A 23781-nucleotide genomic window follows, 5' to 3' on the forward strand; every position below is an offset into this window, starting at 1 on the left:
ACCAATCCTCTGCCATGGTGGATGGGCCGTTATTCGAAGATGCATGCGATGATGAGGGGGGCATGTGGAGTGAAATTGTGGGACAGATGAGTTTCCCGTTGATGTCGAGTCCTAAGTTGAGCAGCCTTGCAAACATGCTCTCCATATGTTGCATTTTTGCGCTCGGGTTGTTTTCGCCAGTGCTGGGCAATGATTTGAGGGAGGGAGAAAACTTCGCCGGCGGGGGACACAGATCATTTTTGAAGAGCCTAAGACCGAGGGAGTTTCGCAGTGTTGGGGAGCCACATAGTCGGGAACAGTCGGACTTCTCCAAACGCAGCGCAGAGCTGAACGGACAGATATGTACATCTATACTGGGAATAGAGTCCACCCTCAAAAACAACACCCATACTGTAAGTGGCTTGTCCAGGTGTCTAAAAGTCTGTAATCTCAGTCCAGTGTTAGATTAAACATTTTGAAGATGTCAGATTGTCACTGTAATTGCTCTTAAATGTGAAATACACTGTTTAAGTAGAGTCTTAGACCTGTGTGTGTGTGTGTGTGTGTGTGTGTGTGTGTGTGTGTGTGTGTGTGTGGGGGGGGGGGGGGGGGGGGGGTTGGCCACACAGCACGTAGAGGGGGTGATAATGCCCAGATTGTATACAGTAAGCCAGAGGTTTTTCATGTCAAAGACACCCAAGTAGATCCACTTCAGACCACTGACCACTATTCAATAAGATTTTGTCCAATGGAATTTCATGTGAGAGACTTTTTTGTAGTTTGATTTGGCACAGAGGGAGCAGTATCATGAGAACAATCCTTATACATTCTCCCGTTGTGCTAACTGCTTCTAAAGGGAATGTCAGTGAAACTAAACTATTCCTCATTTTAATGGGGGACTCCCTGGAATTGATTTGAATTTATGTAGGTCATCCGTTCAGGTCAGGCCCATTAGTCTGTGGGTTAGCATACTGTGGGTGCTCAGAAAGAGGGGTTGATGCAGGCTGGGTGAAGTCTGAACTAGAGAAATGCCTAAACATTCTGTAGTTTTCTTCTGGTCAGATAACACAAGGATCTCTAACATAGAAGAGTCAGGTGATGCGCATATGTTAATGTATTTTCCATATGGGGCTAAACTTTCACAGAGTAATAATAACTCTTGGTGTTACTTTTCCCTGCTGGATCGGTGACCTGGTGCCAGCAGATGGATTGAACAAAACAGCTCCAAGATGAACTGATGCCACAGTCTAACATGCCTCAACAGCAATGATTGATCGCACTCCTGACCTGAAAGCCTTAAGCTGTCACCAACTCTCCCAAAACCTACATCTGGCCTCCCATTAAGCATTTTTGTTTTTCCCCTTCTTATGACATCTTCATCTCCAGTGTCTCACCCATTTATGCCAAAGCCCAAAACACTGAAGTTGAAGCCTTCACACCTCAACCCTCAACCCATTAGAGACCCAACAGCACTTTCTGTTATTTCTGCCCTCAGTACTGAACATGTTTTGAGAGGAAGCACAGCTAGTACAGCCCTGATGTTGGGCTACTATTTAGAACTGCAGCCAGAGGAATGTTCAAGAATAACAACTTGGACCGAAGCTCCAGAGGTCCTCAGTCAGGACGGTCTTCCTGTTGTATGTGTGTGTGTGCGTGTATGTGGATGTATGAGTCAATGAACATGGAAGAGGCGCGGGTTGCATCATTTGTGTGCGGTGGCTGCAACACCTGGAGTAGCTTTTGACCATGGAAATGATTCTCCATGCTTTCCGGCAGCAGGCTCCGGCTCCTCCCGTCTCCGCTGGGCCATTCTCCCTCATAAACATTCCCCACGTCTTTCCCCTGAACTCGATCTGAGTGCCAGTCTGGACTTGCTCTGAGTTCCATTCTGTTATCAGAGCTGGAGGACCGGCTCAGACAAGGCACTGTGGGCGACCAGATCACCATAGTTTACACAGCATCCCCGTTTTCTCATTGGCTGTGTAGCAGGTCATAGGAATCTCATTACACACAGTTTCATGAAGGCTATGAGGCATCAAGGGGGAAGAGTCTGACTACCAATAATGAGTAATAATTGTTGCTACCACTACAACAACTGGATTACTACTAACCTACTTGCAATATCAACATCTACCCATACTCATACCTCACTCCTACACCTCTTTTTATGCTATTATAATTTTGATAAATGTCATCCTCCCCAAGCTTTGCGTTTTCTTTAATTCCGTGTTTGTGTGTGGCTCATTTAGCTGTCTGGTGTGCAAACTCGCTTGTTGTTTTCTCTCCTCGCTCCATCCCTTCCTCCATCGCCTCTAGCCAAAATGTACAGAAGAAACATGGTCTGTTCTCGGGGTGAAACGCAGTTGGGTTGCAGCCAGCTCCTGAGCACCAAGAAAAGCAGTAGAGTGATGTTCCACATGGTGTTTGTGTGTAGAGTGGAGAGACGTAAAGAGAGACAGACAGGGGAAGTAGGCAGAGAGAGAGAGAGTTATGGAAAGTATGTGTTGCAGTTATGCAGTGAGGACGGCAATAGAGGAAAAGTAGAAAGGGCGAGTTAGACGCTTGTACTTGAAATTCCTCATCTTCAGTCATAGAGGACGGTCAAATGGTATCTGTGTCGTCTGCATGTGCATTTAATTGTACCGCCCCACACTCTGCTGCCCTTCAGATGACTTTATTCTAGTTTTTTATTCTGGAGAGATTCTCATTACTACACCTCCTAACCTCACCCTACTTTTGTGTACAATAATAACCCAATGGATCCTAATAAGCCCCACCTTGGGTTTGTGCCTTGTACTGGCCCACAATAACCAGCCCAGCCTCAGGAGATCGGTCTACACGGCCGTGGCTTCATCTGTTAGATCAGAGCCTGGGTGTTTGACCTCCTCTTCTGATGTTTTATGTGTGTAAACACTGGTGCAGCAGAAAGGTTAATACCTAGAGCCCCGTGGAATAAGGGGCTCATTGTGTTCGTCTCTGACCTCTGAGAGACTACTTCACTGAGCTCCAACGATACACTCCCACCAGCAGTGCGCACATGTGAGTCTGCATATGTATGTGTGTTTGTTAATGCCAGAGCTTTCGGTGGCGAGCTGAAGTGCAGATGCAGGTTAGGGGGGGCCACTTCAGAGCAGATGGACCCCCGAGATCGACACATGATAGAACCACAGGTCATGTCTGGTTTGTGAAGCCACATCCTGCTGGGTCTGACATTTGGCTTTTGATTTGTTGTCACTGTCTCCTTCCACCCTTCTCCTCAACCTTCACTTTCACATGCAATCCCTTTCTTTTCCATCAACCCATCCTGCCACATGATCCCACCATTTGGATAGGACAGCAGTTTTCACAGACAAATCACTCTGCTCTCCTTATCTTTTATCCTCTCAGCCTTTCCCCCAGTACTAGCAGCACGTGTTGATTGTTTGGGTTTTATCCCCAATGAACAGCCCAATCAATTGACTGGTCAAGTCCGCATTTGTTCAGCCAGGGCTTCACAAGAACAGATGTGGAAAACAGCCCTCTGGTTAAATTTAACACAGGTGTGCAAGCAAACGGCAGAAACATTTGCAGTGTTTTGCGGAGGATTCAACCCACATGTACAAGCCCAAACGATGCAGGTCTTTAGTTTTTTTTCTTTAATCGATGAACAGATTGAACAGATGACTGCACAGGAAGAATGGAGCAGTTGACAAGCAGGCAGACGATGAGGACATGAAGAAACAGATGGATGCAGAGAGGGTGTGATGAAGAGATTCTTGTAGGGGAGAGATGGAAAGTTGTGTTCACACACTTGGATTGCGCGGGCCAGTTTCCACTGGACCTATTTACCAGTAGTTTCCAGTGGGCAGACCTGGCTGACTCCTGTGGCTTTATAGAGCTGTACACAGACTCTGCAGGGCTGGGCTCACCTTGTAAACATCTCTGCCACGCCAGTAAGAGAGAGCGGGCCTTCCTCTCTCCAGTGCACTCAAAACAATGTGGGCTGTGGCCAAATACATTGCTCAAATGACCAAGCACTTATTGGAAATCACTCTGAATAAATGGACTGGAATGTTGTTTTTAGCCAAGCACTTGTTGTGAAGTACAAGTTTTCTGCCTGTTACTTTTTTTTATTTTATCCAACCTTTATTGGGTGAGTTTGTAAACTTTATGGTGGACTTGGGATACTCCATAACTTGAACATTTCATCACTTTTTTAATATACTGTATGCGTGAAGATTAAGCCATATATATTATATGTATTCACTTGCTCAGTGTTTCATTCTCTTTCTTCATCTGGCCTTTGGCTTAACCCCCCCCCCCCCCACACACACACACACACACACACACACTCATTTGTATATTTATTTATTTTGTGTATTGTGTATAGAATACTTTCAGCTGCCTTTTGTGTGTGTGTGCGTTTGTGTGTGTGTGTGTGTGTATGTATGTGTTTCCCTGTTCACGGGACGTCAGTAATTGTCTTGTTCTCTGGCCCCAGCTTTGTCAGCCAGGCAGGAATGTAGGTCACACACACAGAGTGCATCCAAATGGCCGAGTTACTTTGGACAGTTAGGACAATTCATACTGTCCTCTTGGCTTTGGTGTGCATGCTTGCATGGTGGAGTGTGATTGTGTGCGGTCCACATACAACCCCCCCCAATGCACACACACACTTACTTTATATATCTGTAGACTATATTCTCTAGCCTTGTGTATGTGTCTGTGTGTTGAATGGCTCATTGATCATTTTCTAAAAAGTTTAGCCTCTCATAACACATGACCTGTTTGTTCCATGTCTACCCCGACAGTTCACCTTCAATGTGAGAAGCATGGGTTCGTTGTCGCTGGCCTGGGTGGGAGATGAAGCTGGGGTGAGTTTGTTTGTGTGTATGTGTGCATCTGACTATTAAAGGAAAAAGCTTGTTGCATAATGCCTGGTCTCTGTCCTCAGGTGCTGCTGGTCCTGACAACATTTCAGGTGCCAATGTTCATGATGCGGTTCGGCCAGTCTAACCTCTACAGGAGGTGAGAAATACCTGACTGCTGATGGTAGACTGGATGGAAATGGACCAATAAATGATTAGTCATAATTAAGGCTGGGCGATAATTCAATATTATCGTTTGTAGTCTTTCAGTGGAATCATATAGTGATGATATGGTGATTTTGGGATATTGTGGCACACAGTTCTGCTGTCTAAATTTAAACAGTTTAAGGAATATTATTTGAAAATTTCACACATCTAACATTACCATTTAGTTCAGTGGGATGAACATTAATTTGATTATTTAACATACGTGAGCGTACGTGAGCCATATTTTGATATAGCGATATTGAAAAAAAATATTCTTGTGATTATATTGATTTCAGCCGTATCACCCAGCCCTAGTCATAATACTGATCGACCAATCTGTGTTCTGTGGATCTAACTGCAACCTTGTCTCTGTGTCAGTGAAGACTATGGGAAGACGTTCCAGGATGTGACTCACCTGATCAACCACACCTTCGTCCAGACCGAGTTCGGCATCGCCATCAGCCCTGACCACTCTGGCAAGGTCAGCGGCGCTGGGGAAAAAAAAAACTTCTTAGTGTGCTTCTTAGTTCTTTCAATGCAAAGCAGGCAAACCTTTCACATACTGTTCATAACTGACCCTGCATATCCCTTGTGTGTGAGTTTAGTCTTGTGTTATTACACAGTGAACTGTAAAGCTCCGCAGCTCTACTCTGCTGTCGTTCCAGGATCAGTGGGATCTTCCCTTATTGCTTCTCTCTGGGTCTGGTTTCAGGTGATCCTGACTGGTGATCTGTCAGAAATCGGGGGATTCCGTCTGTTTCGCTCGCAGGACTTCGGCCTGAGCTTTGTTCCGACCGACCTGCCCTTTGAGCCCCTCATTCAGATGCTGTACAACCCTGGAGACTGCAACGCACTGCTGACTCTCAGCGTCATGGTAGCAGCCTTCATGCTCTAGACCAAACCAAACTTCTCATTCTGCAATATTTAATGTCTTTTTTTTTCATCTGTTTTGAGTTTTTGCTTGTTTGTTTGTTTTGAGGTGAGATGTTTTGTGAGGTGAGATGGCCAATTGAGTAATTTGCCTCTCTTCTTCTTGTGTTTTTTATCACTGTTTTTATCACTTTTTTTTTATCACTTTTATCACACTAAACCAAACTAAACTAAACTGCCTCCTAAATTCAAAGGCTAATCTACCTCCTCTCAACCCTTTCTTGCATTCTAGACAATGCTAGAGACTTGATTAAATACCATTCAATGCTCGCTAGTCACTGAATACTTTTTCACTGACCAAGACTTTTCCCTCTTCTCATTTTCTCTCTCTTCCAGTTGGACCTGTGGCTATCTGAGGACTTTGGCGCCACCTGGAGGAAGGTCCATGACAGTGTGTGTCTGGTCAGATGGTGAGAATTGCTCTCATCAGTCATTTGTTTATTTAATTTACAAATACACACAGGCCACTGGTGGGTACAAGTGGGTGCCAAATATACAACATATACTTGGTTATCGTCATGGCAGACAAAAATAGATATTAAGGTTAGTTTACTACTTTTTACTTTACACTTTTTAACATTTAAGATATAGTCTTATATAGCAACCTTTTACCGTCGTCCGTGTATGATTGCTTTGGAGTGAAAAAATACATCCTAAAAGATTTTCAACAGTCCGTCACTGACAGGGTGTGAAATAATATTGTGTGTCTGTTTTTTGTTTTTACAATGTGTGTGTGACTGTGTATGTGTTCTCTGTCCTTTGTTGTTTTTCCAGCTGTCTTTCTCATGGCAGTTTGGATCACTTAGCTGACTCTGGTTTCATTTGAGTAACACAGAGTTCACATGAGGTTGTGGTGTCAGCCTGCGGTTGTTAGCACTGCATTGTGGGAACGTTGTGATAGGTCTGTGCGACCACAGCTGTCATTTAGACCCCAACCTAAATCGATAGCAGAGAGAGGGAGCCGAGGCCGCTGTCAGAGTGAATCATGAGTCAGCAACAACATTCTTATTCATCCCACGTTACTTGAACCAGCAAAATCTTTGCAATGTGAAAGCCTCCCTCCCCTTTGGCAGCTCACGGTGCCAGAGGGCTTGGAGGAGAGCCTGGGGTCGTGGAGGCCTCGCTCACACAGCTCATACAGCACTTAACAAGGCACCACAACCACAATCTGTGATCTGTGCAAACTCCAAAACTGGATTTACATTTGAACTCAGACAACTTTCCACTGTCCCAATATGTGAACACTAAATTAGATCTTTCCCTTTTGTCTGTCTCAGTCCTTCTATTATTGCTTCTCTCTCTCACACACAGGGGTCCTAAGAACAGTGTCTACTTAACAACCAACTCCAATGGGTCGTGCAGTGAGTGAATATAATACAGTCGCCCATCTATGCATCTATTCGGTAGCACCGTATATTAGTGAAAATCCTCTACTGCATCCTGTAACCCCACTGTCTGTCTGTCAGATGATAAAGGAATGTTGGAGCTAAAGAGGACAACAGATTATGGCAGAAGTTTCCGGACCATCGCAACAAGAGTCTTCTCCTTTGTCCTGGGAGGACGCTTCGTCTTTGCTTCCATCATGACTGGCATGGTATGTGTATGCTTGTGTGTGTCTGTGTTTGTGTCTGGATGTCTGAGCATGTGTTTTCCTCTTTAACAGTGGAAATTTGTAGTATTTATGAGTGTTGTATACATATACATATGCAGATAATATGCCATTGCTTCTAAAATTTGTGTGTGTATTTGTGGGAACTGCTCTGGACTGTTTTCCTTGTGTATATCTCTGTATATGAGCCGGTACATATTTATGGATACTCTGTATGTATGCTGCTTCCATATTTAAATGCCAACGATGCACATTTGCACATCTGGATACATTTCTGTATATATATCCTTCCATTTGTACGCCTAATAATGAATAATGAATAGAATAATGAATGAATAGTGAATAATTAGTGATGCACACTTTTGCGCACATTTCCTTCTAACTTGTAGCTGTCAGTGAACACGTTGCATCTTTATTTGTTGTATTATCTTGAATATTTTCTTCTAATCAGTATGTTTGCTTGTCTGTGTATATGTGTGTGTGTGTGTGTGTGTGTGTGTGTGTGTGTGCGTGTGTGTGTGTGTCAGGGTACAGAGCGTATGATCCATGTGTCAGTGGATGGAGGTGATGCGTGGAACATGGCTCAGCTTCCTACAGTCAACCATGAGCAGTTCTACTCCATCCTGGCAGCCAATCAGGACATGATATTCATGCATGTCGACGACCCTGGAGGTTAGAACCAATGACAATGGCGATAATGATGAGGATGATGATGATTAACGATGATCTTGGTAGGTGTTGTCCCTGAACCTATGTGCTGTGTGTTCTGCGCTGTGTGGAACAGACTCTGGGATCGGAACCATCTATGTGTCGGATGACAGAGGAACCGTGTTCTCCAAGTCTCTGGAGCGCCACCTCTACACCACCACAGGCAGTGACACTGACTTCACCACCATCGCTTCGCTCAGAGGGGTCTACATGACCAGCACACTCACAGAGGGTGAGTCAACACACCATACAACTTATACTTAAATCCTTAAGAGAAAACGTCTGGTCATTTTTTGTCAACAGTTTTTATGATATATGTTTAATCACAGAAGATTGCTAAGTACGTTGCATTTGATTCTTATAGAAGAGAATTAGGGCCATGTGAAAATTTTGAGTTCTGAGATTAATCTTTTTTCTCAGAATTCTAAGATTAATCTCAGAACTCAAATAAATCCCTAATCCTCTTCCGTAGGTTCTAATCTCACACCTAATTGTGGTTATTTTTCATGCCATTAAATCTTGTGTTCAATAAAGAACATTCACTGCTTCTAAGGAAATGTAGTGAATATTACTGACTCCTCCTTGTTCCTTTGTAGAGGGAACAGTGGAGACAGTGATCACTTTTGACCAAGGAGCAAAGTGGAAGACTCTACGCAGACCACAGAACAGCCGCTGTGACACTGAGACTGCTACTAACAGGCCTGACAGAGTGAGACACACACAGACACACACACACACACACACACACACACACACAGACACGCTCACTCACTCACCAACACAGAGAATCAAATGTGACAAAGAGCCACAAAGGCTTCCCACTGCACCAGTGTTCTCAGGTCAGATGCATCTGTAATACCTCATCATTAGACAGTGTGTCTCTGCAGTGGGTGACATTGTCAGTGTGTGCTGTTATCTTTACAGTGCAGACTTCACATCCATGCCTCCTACAGCACCAGCATGAAGATGAATGTCCCCATGCTGCCTCTCTCACAGGCTAACGCTGTGGGCCTCATCCTGGCTCATGGTAAAACACACACACACACACGCTTGCAAACACAAACACAAAGATCTCTTTACACGTGTAATCCTACCCATTTTATTTTGAAAATGTATGCCCTATAACTAGGCAGTGTTGGAGACGCGGAGTCGGTGCTCTCTCCTGATGTGTATGTGTCTGGTGACGGGGGCTACTCGTGGCTGCTGGCCCTCAGCGGCCCTCATCACTATGCCATCCTGGACTCTGGAGGCCTGCTGGTGGCTGTGGAATACACCAACTCACCTGTCAACCAGATCAAGTGAGGAAAGGGAGCAAGCGATGGGAGGGGGCCTCAGACTAACCACAAACCCTGCAGTTGTAACAAACGCTGAACTGAATCCCTACACAGTGAATCCTTACAAGTTTTTGTAATAATGGAAAAAGGAAACTCCAAGCAATGGAGGCACAACAAAGCTTGGCCAAATCCCTCCTCTAATTAACATTCAAAAGAGAGCTATTTATGTTTTGCGTTCAAACCAAATTATCACAAACCAAAAAGGAAATGACATTGCCTACAAAACAGCAACATCTTAAAATTAACTAAAAGCCTATTTGTTCTTAAATCTGTTTGATCATTAATCCTGAGCCAAAACTGAGGAAAACAAAACTATGTAGAAACTCAGTGAGCGCAGCCTGGCAGTGGAGTCAGGCTGTCACAGGCGTTCCTGGCTGCTCAGGCAGGACAGAATGTGCTCACTCTGCTTCCAAGGAGAGAGGGGGACAGAGCTGCACTTCCTCTTTACACGCTGAAAAATACAACTACATTAGAGCATCGTTTTTCCCTGAGCCCTCACTGCTAAATCTACAATGTCTTCTGGCAAAAGTATCAAAATGTACTTCTTTGGCTGCACAATGTCTGCCACAGCCTGAGTGACAGCTAGTGGACTGCCAGTGCAATAGCTGTTCCACCATTTTACTTTGTGGAACAAATTATTTTTCTCTGAACTGAATAATTCTCAAATACTAATTTTATTTATTATTAAAATCTTTTTGCAAATTCAGTTTAAAAAACTGATCATCAATAGTTACACGATTTCAATTTATGCTGCTATTTGTTTTATTGTTGCTGCTTTTATGTGTCTGCTTTGCAATTGTAAGAAAAGTCACATTTTCCAACTGCCTGTGACCAGAGCTTTCTTATTTTCTCACCAAGTGTAAACTAAAAGGAGGAGTCATGAACTATTTATTCCTTGTTGAGAGCCACATAATAACTACACAGAAAATGTACTCAAATATCACTGAACATGCACTCATTAACCAGGATTTCATATAGTTTTGACACTTACAGTCTGTTTTTCATTCCCCACTCACCACAGGTTTTCAACAGACGAGGGTCAGTGTTGGCGTGTGTATAACTTCACCGACGACCCCCTTCACTTCAGCGGTATGGACAGTGAGCCCGGCTCTCGCTCCATGAACGTCAGCCTCTGGGGCTACAGGAATGACTTCAGCAAATGGGTGGTGACCACCATAGACTTCAGGAAGCTCCTCAGCAGAGACTGTGAGTGTATATGGATATGAGGAGGATGTGCTCGGTTGGTGTAACAAGCATCTTGTTCAACTTTCTGTGTGTCCATGTATGTGTGTGCAGGCGGTGAAGGGGACTATGTGCAGTGGCTGGCCCACTCTGCAGACCCCAGTGATCCTAGCGACGGCTGTGTGCTGGGCTTCAAGGAGCGCTACCTACGCCTGAGGAAAGACTCTGTCTGCTGGAATGGGAGGGACTATGCCGTCACCAAGCAGCTGTCTCCCTGTCCCTGCACACTGGGTGATTATCACTGGTATGTCCTCGCTGCTTCTATCTCCTCCTCTGACTCTGTGTAGGTGAGGGAAATGTCTAAATAGCAGATGAAGTTATTTCTTCATCCTGTATCTACTGTGGCCATCAGGGATACTGCAGAAGGGAAAACCGGATATCACATTTCATGTGTGTGGTGAAAACCTTGTATCTCCAAAATGTCAACTTTTCTGTAACTAAGAAAAACAGCCTTGTTTTCAGCTGGACCGCCATGCATTTTTGAGTTGATCAATTTACAATTTCCCATTTGGCAGACGCTTTTATCCAAAGCGACGTACTTATGAGATTTTAATACAACACAAGCAAGGATCTAGTCAGGAGAGAACAACGAGAGTAAGTGCCATAAATCTAAGTTCTTTTTTTTTATAATGATCTATATCCAGTGGAAAAAATCACCAAGATTGGACTTATGAGGTTTTCACATGACAACAATGAGTCAACAAATTTGTGAGAACGCAATGTGACCCTCATATAAGACCCCCTCTCCCAACATGCACACACACACACAAACACGCCCTCTCCTTTTCCCCTAATATCTCGTCTCATCCCTCTCTATGCTTTGGCAAAGGTCAGGTTCAATAAACTGGCATAGAGTTGATGCAGTTTTCTCCTACAGTGACTTTGGGTACTACCGCCCAGAGAACAGCTCAGAGTGTGTGGAGCAGGAGGAGCTGAAGGGCCGTCCTCTGGAGTTCTGTTTAAATGGGACCACAGAACAACTACAGACCAGTGGGTGAGGATCTCTGTGTTTTTTATCCTCCGTCTTTCTCATTCTCAATCACTCTTTCCTCGCTCTGTCTTTCCACGCTCTCCCGTGCCCTTTTCATCTAGTTTTGTCTTGCCTGTCTGTGTCTCTGAAGCTACCGGAAGATCCCAGGAGACCAGTGTGAGGGGGGCTTCCAGCCAGACAGGAAGGAGATTGACCTGAGGAAGATTTGCACCAGCAGTGCCCTCTATCCCAAATCCCTGGTCAGTTCTGCTCTCACCCTGAGCAACAGACTGAGAAAGGTCCATTTTAAAAGTCTTCTAGTGTGTCCCCAGCCTTAAGATAGCTGCATACTAGAGGATTATCTGTCCAATTTACACCAGAATATCCTGAATCCTGAATATCGGAGGGGAAATCCCAATAGGAGACTTGGTCGGGACTGATGGTTGGCAAAGATTATTTGGTAGTGTGAGGAGTTTGAGGAGATTAACTTGCACACTCTCATCTGAGCTGCCCCAATACTGTCAAACATGTTTGATATTCACAACCCGACATCTGTAGGGTCCTGTGGAGTATTGTGAGGCGAGGCTGAGCAGGCTGAGTCAGGCTGTCCACCTCCATAATTTTGATTGGTGTCAAGTTGGATAGCGTTTTCCAGATTAGTTAACATCTTTAGTTTGTTGCCAGCATCATCCTCATCAGACACAAGAAGACGAATCACACCCCCATTTTCTCAAACCCGCTGAAAAAAAGCACTGCTCCCGAGATAATTATGTTCTCTTTCATCATGTTTCTCATCCCTCTCTCTTTCTCTTTCTATCACTCACTAATAGACTGAAAACAGTTCACCACACACTGCTGTCATAGTGGTGGTTGTCATAGCGATCCTACTGATGAGTGCTGTTGCTGGCGTTTGGCTGGTTAAGAAGTACGTCTGTGGAGGAAGGTCAGTTAACCACGCTTCATCTGTGTACACACACTCAAATACACACAAACACACACTGCACACATTGCTCCTCTATTTCTTTCTATACTCAATGATTTCGTCCTCAGGTTCCTTGTGCACCGGTACTCTGTGATGAGGGAACATGTTGAGGCTAATGGAATAGAGGGAGTGGATGATCTTGACACACACTACATGGAGACAGGAAAAGCACAGTACCACGATGACTCAGATCAGGTATCTCAGACACACAGGTAAAATGTCATATTTGTTGTAGAGCTGTGTGAATATCCATTAACTATTTTGTATGGTTTGTGTCCCCTCATAGGACCTCTTAGATTAAGGTGGAGACTTAAGGGATTTTCCCCCTAAGGCTCTTCAAGACTAAATGTAAGTAGCCTATATAAGACGCAGTCTTCCTCGACGCCCGGGCGCCCCTACTCCTCCCACACGCCAGCTAACATCTGCTTCTCCATGTCGTTCACATCTCGCTGTGCCCTGGTGGCCGGAGGACTCAACAGCAGCGGACGACTCTCACATTGCTTCCTTGTTTGGGTTGAGGCTCCCACAGAAGGGGAACTGGTGGTTGAAGGAGGGAGGAGGGAGGAGGGAGGAAAGCAGTGAAAAGCAGAAGAAAGCCGCTGGCGTCCCTGGAGAGCTTTTGTTGTTTCTGTCACAAAGAGTTCTATAGAGACCAGTGAGTCTGAATAAGTGCTCTGTCGTCCTCTGCGTGTTTCCTTTCAGGCTGACCTGAGAAGAGATGGCCTTTCATATCTGCATCGTGACGCGCTGCAGAAGCACGATACAGAGACTCTACATTGGACTTATAAAATTTGTTTCAGTACTTCAGTGTAGCAGTTGATGGGAACCAACTTTATTTAGGGAACATTCAAGCAATAGAATGCAGAAAATATTCATTAATAGTTTAGTTTAGTCTGCTGTTGATGAGATAGTTTATGTTAGTAAACTTGTTTTTATATATTAATCTGTCAAGTTAAGATTGCAAGATACAATCCTATTGTGAAGATGTATAAAATGAAAAAACTAATTTTTTAAGCAGTGCAGCTTGATATGATTAACAGCTTCTACTCCCCTGTATGTGTGGTGGAAATGAGAGACTTGAATTATTGCCAAAGCACTTTTATTGTTTAGTTTTATTAAGTTGAGTTGAAACTTTAACAAGCAAACTAAACCTTAGCCCAGCAAAATATGAGTGTGAAGATGATGATTACCCCAACTCTTTACTTGAACTGTCTGGTGTTTTGTACTTAATAATATGACAAATGTTGTGAAATATCCATAATAACAGACTTGATTGTCAGTTTAATGTGTGTGGTGGCCATAAAGAACAGAAACTTTATTATATTCATTGAGTCACAGCTTTTTCCCAGTAGACACTTCTCTGTGTTATATTAGTTGTTTATATGAGATGTTGGCTGGCTATCATTTCTGTATTATCTGCAATGTAAGAATTGTAACTTTGACACGTGCAGGGCTTATGGCCATTGCTTGTTTCCTCCAGGCAATATTACCCCAGTGAATAAGCTATTGAAATAAGCTGGCCTAATATAGAGGCATATTCTCAAGGACTGTCGGATGGACTTTGTCTGATATAAAAGCAAATTAATGTTTGTCAGGGCTATGCTTGATGCTTCTTTAGTTTCATAACTGTCAGTAAGAACAAACCCAGCTATTTACAGGATTCAATGATTTATTTTTGCACTGTATCTACAGATCTGTGAAAAAATTGCATTTTTGCCTCTTCATACATCTAATTGTTGTAAACTGTTTTGGCCATTACATGTGATCTCCATTCCATTTTGTTTGTCTTGATTACTTGCTGAAATACTGAAGATAAATATCTCTGAATTTATAACTCTTTCATAACACAGACATTTTATAACAATGCTTGTATTGAATGAAATCAATGAATAATATGAATGAAATAACACGATGTCTTTTATACATTTACATGTATTTGTATTTAATTAATTAATGCTCTAGATGAACTATTTTGATAATGAATACACTCAACAGAGGAAATAATTAACGTCTATGCTGTGGTCAGTCCAGTAGAAGATCCAATGTGTCTGATCTCTATCCAGCAGTAGGGGGCGCTACAGCCACTCATGTAGTTCGCTGTGAATCCGGAAGTTGTGCAACCATCGTCATCATTTGAATCTTCTAGGCCAGCTAACTGCCTAAATGTTAGCTAGCTAGTATTAGTTTTGAGAAGCCTTTATTGATGTTTGTGTATTAAATTATCAAGTAGCTGTTAGGGCTACAGTACGTGTGGAACAATGTAGCAGCTTTGAAGTGATGCTAATTCATGAAGGTGAGTTCATTTTCAAAGCACATATCGTTCTGGCGTTAGCTAGCTAAGTTAGCTAACGTTAGCTTTATTCCGTTACGTTAGCTAACACGCTTGCTCGTACTAACGGTAGCCAGGTTTGGCACCTGCCAAAATTACCCGGACTTTCTGCTTACATGCCAGTAGTAACGTTTACAACTGTTGACTGTTAGTCTGTAACGTTATTGCATTAATTTGCATAACGTTAGCTCGGCTTGTCAAGAGCACTGGCTTTGCCAGTTGAAGATAATAAGCTCAAAGTGCTGTCGGACTCAGTAATGGTGGAGTCTAGATCCAGATCCAGGTTTCCTGCAGCCAAGCAGCAGTCTTGCAGCTCGTTTGAAATGCGTTAGGCTTCAAAGAAATTAGGCCAGCAACAATTTAACGTGGCATTGCGTGCTAAGTCAGATATTGCTTGACGATCGGGGAGATAAAGGTTGTCTCATTATATGCGTTATAACCCTGGATTTCAGATTTTGCTCGTTTACTATGAGCTCCCTATCAGCCCAGCCACCGGCATCAAGCTCATCATGCAGGACGCTACCAGGAGAGGGAAGTCAGGTAAAAGCGAAAACAAAAAAATTGACAATTGTTGTGCCTGTACTATATTATCAGCATACATTATTCACATATGCTGCTGAGCAATAGCATCGTGGTTCATGTTATTTTCAGGTGCAACCCAGAGCACCTCTCCTGCAGATTCTGCGTGTTGCCGGAGCCCAGGAAGATGTCTTCACGCTCAAAGAGGTGAGTTGTCAGCGCAGGTCAACTTACAACCTGTTTTGCTGGTTGTATGTTGATGGTTGTAAGGCGGAATGGTCTGGCTTTGGACAACACGTTCTCTGGAGGGGGCAGCAAAGCCAGCTTGTTAAACTGCCCATCCCAGACTCTCCTAAATTGTGTTCCTGTAGTTAAAAATGTGTGGGTGCCTGCCAGTATCTAAAGTCAACTGTTTTGTGTAGGTGATGCACTACTTGGGACAGTACATCATGGGGAGGCAACTATATGACAAACAGAGGCAGCACATCGTCCACTGTCAGGATGACCCGCTGGGAGAACTGCTGGAAGTGGAGAGCTTCTCGGTCAAAAACCCCAGGTACAAGCACACAGACGGATAGAGCTTCTGTTCATCACTCTCATATTAATGCTGGAGTATACATCTAAAATAAGAAATCAAATTCTGAATTCATGTTTTCTTATTTTATAGCCCAGTCTACGAAATGCTCAAGAAGTACTTGGTAGTGCTTGGTTCTGCTGGTAAGTGATGCCTTCATTTAATGTTTGAAATGCATTGTACCTTCTTTTGGTGAAATTATTTTGTGATGGGGGTATAGACAGATAACATGAAATATGTATGTCTCTATAGTTGTGGCTAGTTTGTACATGGTGTGATTGTGATTATTTGAGATTCATTCTTGTCCTTTTTTCTCTTCCCTTTGTGTTTGATGAATTGAATGATGTTTCATTCAGTTGCATCTACCATGATATATTTTGAATTGAAGATCTCTGGTAATATGGTGATTATCTTATTTAACAGCAAGTCATATTCCTTCTAAAATCAGCTTTCTATTTGGATACATTGTGTGTGCTTGTGACAGTGTGTGCATCTCTTAAAGAGAGGGGGATTCTGGGTAGGACGAGAACTGCACCAGTTTCCAACTCGGCCTACATTAGTGAGAGTGTATTAAAAGAAGTAGTGTGCTATAATTAAAGGGTGGGGGTGTCCTTTGTCTGTTACTGTGTCTCATTTGAAACGCAGACGCTGCAGAGAATCTTTCTGTGGGCCGTGAGTGTGTAGATGGCGGAGTGGAGGATCGCGGTCAGGTAAAGCCGAAGCATGGTGCTCAGGAGAAACAGAGACCCCAAGCCTTTGTCACCTCACAACACACAACCCTTAACAAATGCACAGGGACAGGACCAGCAGGTTCAATGTGAAGCTGCTTCACTAATGATTCTTGGCATAAGTGTAATATGCACTTACACACAGTGCTGGATTGAAACCAGCAAATCTTGGTGTAACTCCAGTTCACCAAGAGTTCCTCTAGAGTATATACTGAGCTCCTGTCGGCTTGTGTGTAATGAGGTGAAGGGCAGAGCTTCTGTCTCCGTTGGTGTGCATCTGTACAGAGTGGCACCGTCTCTGTACAACCCCATCCTTGGTCTGGTCTGGTGGTATTCCTAACACTCTTGTGTGACCCGCCAGCTCCACCCAGTGGATGGGGGGCAGAGTCAATGTCTCTGTCTGTCTCAGAGTTCTCTTCTCTGCTCCGAACTGGGGGATCGCAGCTCCTGATCCAGTCACAGGCTCAATGACCACCCTAAACCTTAAATATCCTTTCCCCCCTTCACCCACCCCAGTGATCCTACACCCTACTGCCCACTCCCCTCCAACACCCACCCCAAAGCACCTATGCCCCCTAATGTACCCTTACTGTATGCCTCAACATTACTGAGCTACAGTCAGATTTTCACTTGTCTTCACTTCCTCTGTGAATCCAAAGGCTTAAATACCAAGTGTTGCATGTTTTAAAAGCCAATCTAGGGTGCTGTCAAATTTCAGATCAATTCGGAGATCAAATTGGAATATGTTTTTCAAATATACTAACGTCAAACAGCAGTGATAACTCAATGGTCAATGTCAAATGTCCTCTTAGAATGTGTCTGTCTGCTTTCCTTCCCATGTAAAAAGGTTTTCAAGTTCTTGTATGAATGTGGACACTTTCCCATAGACAATATACACAAGACCACTTATTGATGTTTTGAATGCTATATACCCCGTATATGTTTTCTGTGCCTTCCTCCGCCCATTTAGTTTCCTCACATAGAGCATATCTTACAAGAATTCAGCATTTAAATCCCAACTTATGATACATGACTTAGTTTCCATACAATACATATTAGAACTCTACTGGATTCTTCAAACCTTTCCACATGGGTTTCATCTCTGTGTTAATTAACGCCCAGCGTCTTCCGCCTGTCCTTTCTTTGTCTGTCTCTTTCCTTACAAACACACAATGCTCCAGTCAATCTCCTACATTATTTTGACCTTACCCCACCTTCCCTCCCCACTGGCCCGTACCCCTATTGCCCGAACCCTCAACCCCTGTACCACTGCCCCTTACCCCGAGGCCATCTTGAGAAGGAGCTGCGAGTCTTCCAAGTGCCCAGTTCTTGCTCTGTGTTCTAATTTTCTCTTCTCCACTCTTGCTCCCTCTGTAGGTATATGGAGGTGTGTCCAAAGCAGGATTGGAGGTTGGCAGTGATAGGCCCCTCCTCCTGCAGACCCCCTCCCAGAGACGACCTCGGGAGCCAGATGAAGGTAAACAAACAGTTAATACTACTTAAGGCTGATTTATGATTCTGCGTTGAAGTGTTGCCGTAGGTACGCCGTAGGTGTTTGTGGTGCGGGCATAGCCCACAGAGGCTGCCGCCATAGCTTAGGTGTACCTCTCCAAAAAAGTAACTGCGTGTAGGGTGACACAAGACCGCAAGAACTGTGGTTGGCCCACTTGGGTCACATATTTCCTCTTACCTGTATCCGGTTGATGTCTGCCGATAGTGAAGACAACAGCATTCAGCTGAAGCCCCCAGAGGCCATGCGTTACACTGATATTAGAACAGGTAAGAGGCATTATTAGGCACAACTCAAAGCAGCACAAAACCCTCTTAGCTGTTCTAAAATCAGTGTAAAGCACAGATTCTCATAGCTTAGTGCTTTATAAAATGGTAACACACCATTGTAATAAAAAAAATATGCAAATGTTTGTTTTTAATCAGTGATGTAGTTCTAGTACTGGTATCAGTGATATTGAAATAATGACATGTTATTTTTACGCCAAGTAATATAATTCTAGTACTGGTATGAGTGGTGATTTTCAGTTAATTCAGAAATTTGTAACTGTTATTTGGTCACAGGTATGTGTTTATCAGGAATTTTACAATGGTTTAGAATGTGACTCAGCCAGTCCAAACTGAGAACCAGTATTTTCTGTTTTATATTGTTGAACTGAACCTCTCCAGACTCCCTTGAAGGCCTGCCGCGGTCAGCCTGCAAACGGCCCAAGCTGGACGTTACTCTGGATGAGTGGGACCTCTCTGGCCTGCCCTGGTGGTTTCTGGGCAATCTCCGTAGTAACTACAGCCGCAGGAGCAATGGCTCCACTGACATCCACACAAACCAAGTAAGAAGCCACAGGGTTTGGGGTTCTAGCATAAAAAAACCTAGCAGATATGATTGCTTGCTTGATGGAGGGCATAAGAACGGAATAAGAGTGAAACAGTGGTGATCTGACTGAGGTGTCAGCTGTCTCCTGCACAGGAGGAGGACACGGCGATCGTGTCGGACACCACCGACGACCTATGGTTCCTGACGGAGGGCGAGAGCGAACAAGTGAGCGTGGAGATGAAGGAGGCTGCACTGGAAGAAGGGAGCGGAGGAGAAGGAGAGGCTCCACCTGAGGAGGATGATGGAGGAGGGAAAGAAGAGAAGGCAGATAGAGAGGTAGGACTTTGCCTAATGTCTTTTATTAGTCTCAGTAAGGGCACATTGATTTTAAATTGTTTAGTCTTCCACTGTTTTCATCTCATCAATCTTGATCACTTTCACAGATTTGTGTCTACTAAATAAATAATTTGCTGTAAGGGAAGTAAATGTCTTATGCCAGGAAGAGTGAGGATAATTTAGTCTGATCAAATGTCTTTTATATTTTTTCAGATGCAGGAGGAGCCAGATGAAGATTCCCAGTGTCTGAGTGATGACACCGATACAGAAATCTCCACACAGGTCTGTGTCATCCATCTGTTTTGTCATAGTCTCAAGTTGTGTCTATTGATGAAAACTTCCAAGATGTAGACTTGTGACTTTGCATTTACCCTCAGGATGCATGGCAGTGCACAGAGTGCAGGAAGTTTAACACTCCTCTCCAGAGGTACTGTGTTCGCTGCTGGGCCCTACGTAAGAACTGGTACAAAGATGTCCCCCGACTTGCCCATTCCCTCTCTGTCCCTGACATCCCAGCATGCAGCTCTCTCGCCGCCCATGATGAGGAAGATGACAGCGACACAGGCATTGACGTCCCAGACTGCAGCAGGACAGTGTCTGACCCTGTCATCCTGCCCTCCCACTCCACACCCGACCGACCACTGCCCACTATGGTTTTAGGGAAGGGCAAGGGGCCTCGGCCCTCTGGTGTGCCCAAGGATGAGCAGCTCTCAGGAGGGGAGAGTCAGGAGAGCCTGGGGATGGAGGTTGAGGTTAGGCCTGAGGCCTTGATGGAGCCCTGCAAGCTGTGTCGAGTGCGGCCACGTAATGGAAATATAATACATGGACGTACAGCTCACCTGCTAACATGCTTCCCCTGTGCCAGGAGGCTGCACAAATTCCAGGCTCCTTGTCCTGGATGTGGAAAAATCATTCAAAGAGTTATTAAGATATTCATCCTCTAAAAACACACATTCACCTGCTGGACTGTGGTCCTGGGGACCTGATTGATGGTTAAAGCAAACATAAACAATTTCAGACACACTCAACCATATATTGTAATAGCTGCATGCACTCTGGTATACAACCTCCGCTGGTAGACACACACAACCTGCACCTTACCCACCCTTCAGGCTAACACACATACACACACTGTAGCACTTGGTTGAGCTTGTTCTTGGTTGCATGGTTTATTTTGCATCACACTGCCTCTGAAGTATCGTTAGATGCAACCTCGGACATCTAGTGTTTGACAAACCAAATGTTTATGTTTTTAGTGCCGCATTTCATAAAAGAGAGGTACAAAGGCAGAAGTATTTATTTATTTATCGGAGAGCCACAGGAGTGTAAAATTGGGGGAGCTATTGTGTAATTTTCTTGTTTGATGGAGCCTTGTCTTTTTTTCAGGCTAAGTGGATTTTCACTGGTGCTATGTGTAAAGTTTGTTTCCAGTTGAATGGTGCCATATAAGAAACATTAGTTCTATTACTTTTGCGTGATGCTTTGTCTCCATAGCCCCACTTAGTATAGAAAATGTGTAGAAAACTTGGTAAACATTTTTCTTTAAGCCTCATCCCGCCCTTTTTTTCTGTTTTTTTTCCCTTTGTCTATCCTCATATGTTATGTGGCTGTTTGCTTCCAATTGTGAAGACAGAGTAGAGGAGAGAGAGTATCACGTCTTTTCTCAGAACCATGTTCATCTTTTGGTTGTCAACTGCTACCATTCCCTAAAAGCATCCTCCATAGCTCTTTATTTTTTTTTATGCGTTCTCTACATCGGTGAATGTACTGTACAATACAAGTGTGGTGACTTAAGTCCTGTTTCTCTCAACATAGTGTTAAAAGATTTAGGATTAACATTAACCTGCTTGAAAAAGTACAGCTGAAGAAGTATTTACTGTAATTTTCTCTTCCGGGAGGTGTTTTGATGGTGGTGTGTATTCAATATTTACAATTGCCAAGCTGCTGCTGATAGTTTTGCCTGCAGTAAGTTATCTCATTTAATTGTTAGTGTTTTAATTTTCTCTTTAAGAAAAAGGGTATTATTGACCTCCTTTCCTGAAGTTAAGATAAATTAACAATTTCTATATATTTTGTATTTAATTTATTTATGATTCTGTTTTAGTTGTTCAGATGTTCACCTTTCAGTGAACCAGAAAAAGGTAGAGCCAAAGGTGATATGACTGCACTTGTTACATTGAAAAGAGTCCTAATGTGTAATATACAACAAAATTGTATTCTGAAAGGTATCAAGAAATTCTTCAGCGAAAGGGCCTGAGTTACCAAATGTTTCCTCAGTGATGTGGACATGAAAGTGACTGTGTAGTACTTATTTGGAGTTGAGGGTTAGATTGAAGCGTTACACTGCCATGTAATGATTTTGAATTTTGATTTGTATTGTTTTATGGACATATTTTTTTCTGGTGTTTCTGTATTATTTGACTTAAGATTTGCTGGTATGTTCCCTTGCTGGGCTCTTGTCTGACCTATTAACTATTTCCTTTCAGTGAGAACGTGTGAGCTGTCTACGAACACTTTCTTCGATTCTCACAAGTAGGATGTACAGTGACATTAGGCTCTTAATTCTTGACAGTGCTCTGCTTAACATAGAGGGAATGGCGTAGTTCTGTGATCAGCTCTTGCGCTCAATCTCTCTGCCAGCAGGTGGGGAGAAGTCTCAGTATTGTATCTGGTGCCCACTGAAGCTGTACAATACCAGTAATACATGTAATGTACATAGAGCATGCCTCCTAGCGTGACTAAAACCAGCACTGCGCTGGTGTGAGAGTTATATTAGCTATGTAAAAGCTAAAAAGCTATGTAAAAGCTAAAAGATTAATGTAGCCTATTATATTTGCTTCCATCATTCTACGACCTGAGAAATCTACTCCCACTAGATGCAGATCTCTAACATCCATAATAACAATAGTATAGTGTATAATATGCCAGTATTACTGGTTCAGATAAACAAAGATACAAATAAGTGTTGCAAATTTAAGATTAAGACTACAAATGTACTCAAAAATGGTACAGCCAACAGTTTTTTTCTACTTGTCATGGAACATTGCCTCAAAACCGAACAGAAACAGAAACAGTCTTTCTTGCAAATAATATTGTAATGCTCTCTGATGTGCCACTGTAACTTTTTTTTGTAAAGCAATAAAGAGTTGTTTCAGTTAATTACTATTGTTTAAGTTAGTTCACTTACACACTAAAGGGACAGTTGATGTACAGTACCCACTGGTGAAGAGGTGTGTGTGTATGTGTATTAGCTGAAGAATAAGTCATTGTATGACAGGCCAGCTGTCATGTGTCCTCTCCTTCACGACAGGACTGCCTCCAGCACCTGTGTCTCTCTCTCCTCTGCTTACTCACTCTTCTTTTGCTTACTTGTGTCTGCCTTATTTTTGTCCTCTTGCCGAGAAGTGGGACAGGCACCCTACCTTCTATGTTGCTGTAACAGCGCCGCTATCCAACTTATGCATGAAAACTATAATTATTCTACCCTAGGGTGTTATTTAAATGCTGCTTAGTCATTAGGGGATATTCCCAGTGGAAAGTCCCCTGTGAAAGTCTCCTTGTCAGGATCCACTAAAACCCCCCTAGACTCAAAGGATAAGAAAGATACAGTATGACTAGTAGTCATATTTCCATAGACTACGAGTATCTTAACAGACCGTTAAGTTAGATTTATTTATAAAGTTCTTTAAGGCAGCAGTTTTGTTACAAAGTGCTTTACAGAGCATTAAAGGGCATGAATACAGATAAAAAAGGAGAAAGCACAAACACCATATTTTAAACACTTTGTAAGGTATGTGTGTGTGTGTGTCCACAGGATCACAGATCAAATGACAGGCTGTAGGGAAAGAAACAAAGTGAAAAGAATGTCTGGTATGGTATTGAACAAAAAAGCAAAGATATTCCTTAGAAGAGGAAGGAGGTAGCTGTTGCCGTCCTCCCAGTGATTTGCACTACAGTATTCAGCGCATGTAATAGCCATACCAAAATGGTGCCCCTGACCCTGCATCTAATTCAAGAATGAAGTGCTGCTTTGTTCGTGGTATCTGGCACATCAGAGCAGGGTTGGCAGTAGAACATATAGCAGAAGAGTGGCATAACACTCTGGTGACATGGCACCCGCAGCTTGGCACCTCTAGAATGGCATGGCCAAGGGAGTGGTAGGGG

General features: G+C 43.4%; 2 protein-coding genes across 4 annotated transcripts; both read left to right on the forward strand.

The window, feature by feature from the left end:
• Positions 1-91: 91 nt before the first annotated feature.
• LOC139665471 (sortilin-like) lies at positions 92-14574 on the forward strand. Its single transcript, XM_071544487.1, has 20 exons — positions 92-392; positions 4770-4832; positions 4913-4986; positions 5412-5514; positions 5746-5907; positions 6300-6373; positions 7275-7324; positions 7430-7557; positions 8100-8244; positions 8357-8512; positions 8877-8989; positions 9205-9307; positions 9410-9578; positions 10636-10820; positions 10911-11100; positions 11734-11850; positions 11978-12086; positions 12657-12769; positions 12877-13003; positions 13095-14574. Exons 1-20 carry the CDS (start codon positions 102-104, stop codon positions 13107-13109), a joined length of 2487 nt encoding a protein of 828 aa, XP_071400588.1. The 5' UTR covers positions 92-101; the 3' UTR covers positions 13110-14574.
• A 371-nt stretch (positions 14575-14945) lies between these two features.
• mdm4 (MDM4 regulator of p53) lies at positions 14946-22776 on the forward strand. Of its 3 annotated transcripts, none has more exons than XM_071544504.1 (11): positions 14946-15101; positions 15590-15677; positions 15789-15863; positions 16079-16212; positions 16324-16373; positions 16876-16940; positions 18336-18435; positions 19137-19297; positions 19420-19617; positions 19831-19899; positions 19995-22776. In XM_071544504.1, exons 2-11 carry the CDS (start codon positions 15606-15608, stop codon positions 20559-20561), a joined length of 1491 nt encoding a protein of 496 aa, XP_071400605.1. In that variant the 5' UTR covers positions 14946-15101; positions 15590-15605; the 3' UTR covers positions 20562-22776. The 3 variants fall into 3 exon arrangements, 2 of the variants coding, with proteins under 2 accessions (XP_071400605.1, XP_071400606.1); XM_071544505.1 differs by having other exon boundaries at positions 19435-19617; XR_011696874.1 differs by lacking the exons at positions 16876-16940; positions 19420-19617; positions 19831-19899; positions 19995-22776 and having other exon boundaries at positions 19137-19275.
• Positions 22777-23781: the final 1005 nt, after the last annotated feature.

This window comes from Centroberyx affinis, unplaced genomic scaffold (assembly GCF_046629955.1).
Source record: "Centroberyx affinis isolate AG114_WGS23_722 - 3 ecotype Tasmania unplaced genomic scaffold, CSIRO-AGI_Caff_v1 ptg004593l_1, whole genome shotgun sequence".
Classification (NCBI taxonomy): domain Eukaryota; kingdom Metazoa; phylum Chordata; class Actinopteri; order Beryciformes; family Berycidae; genus Centroberyx; species Centroberyx affinis.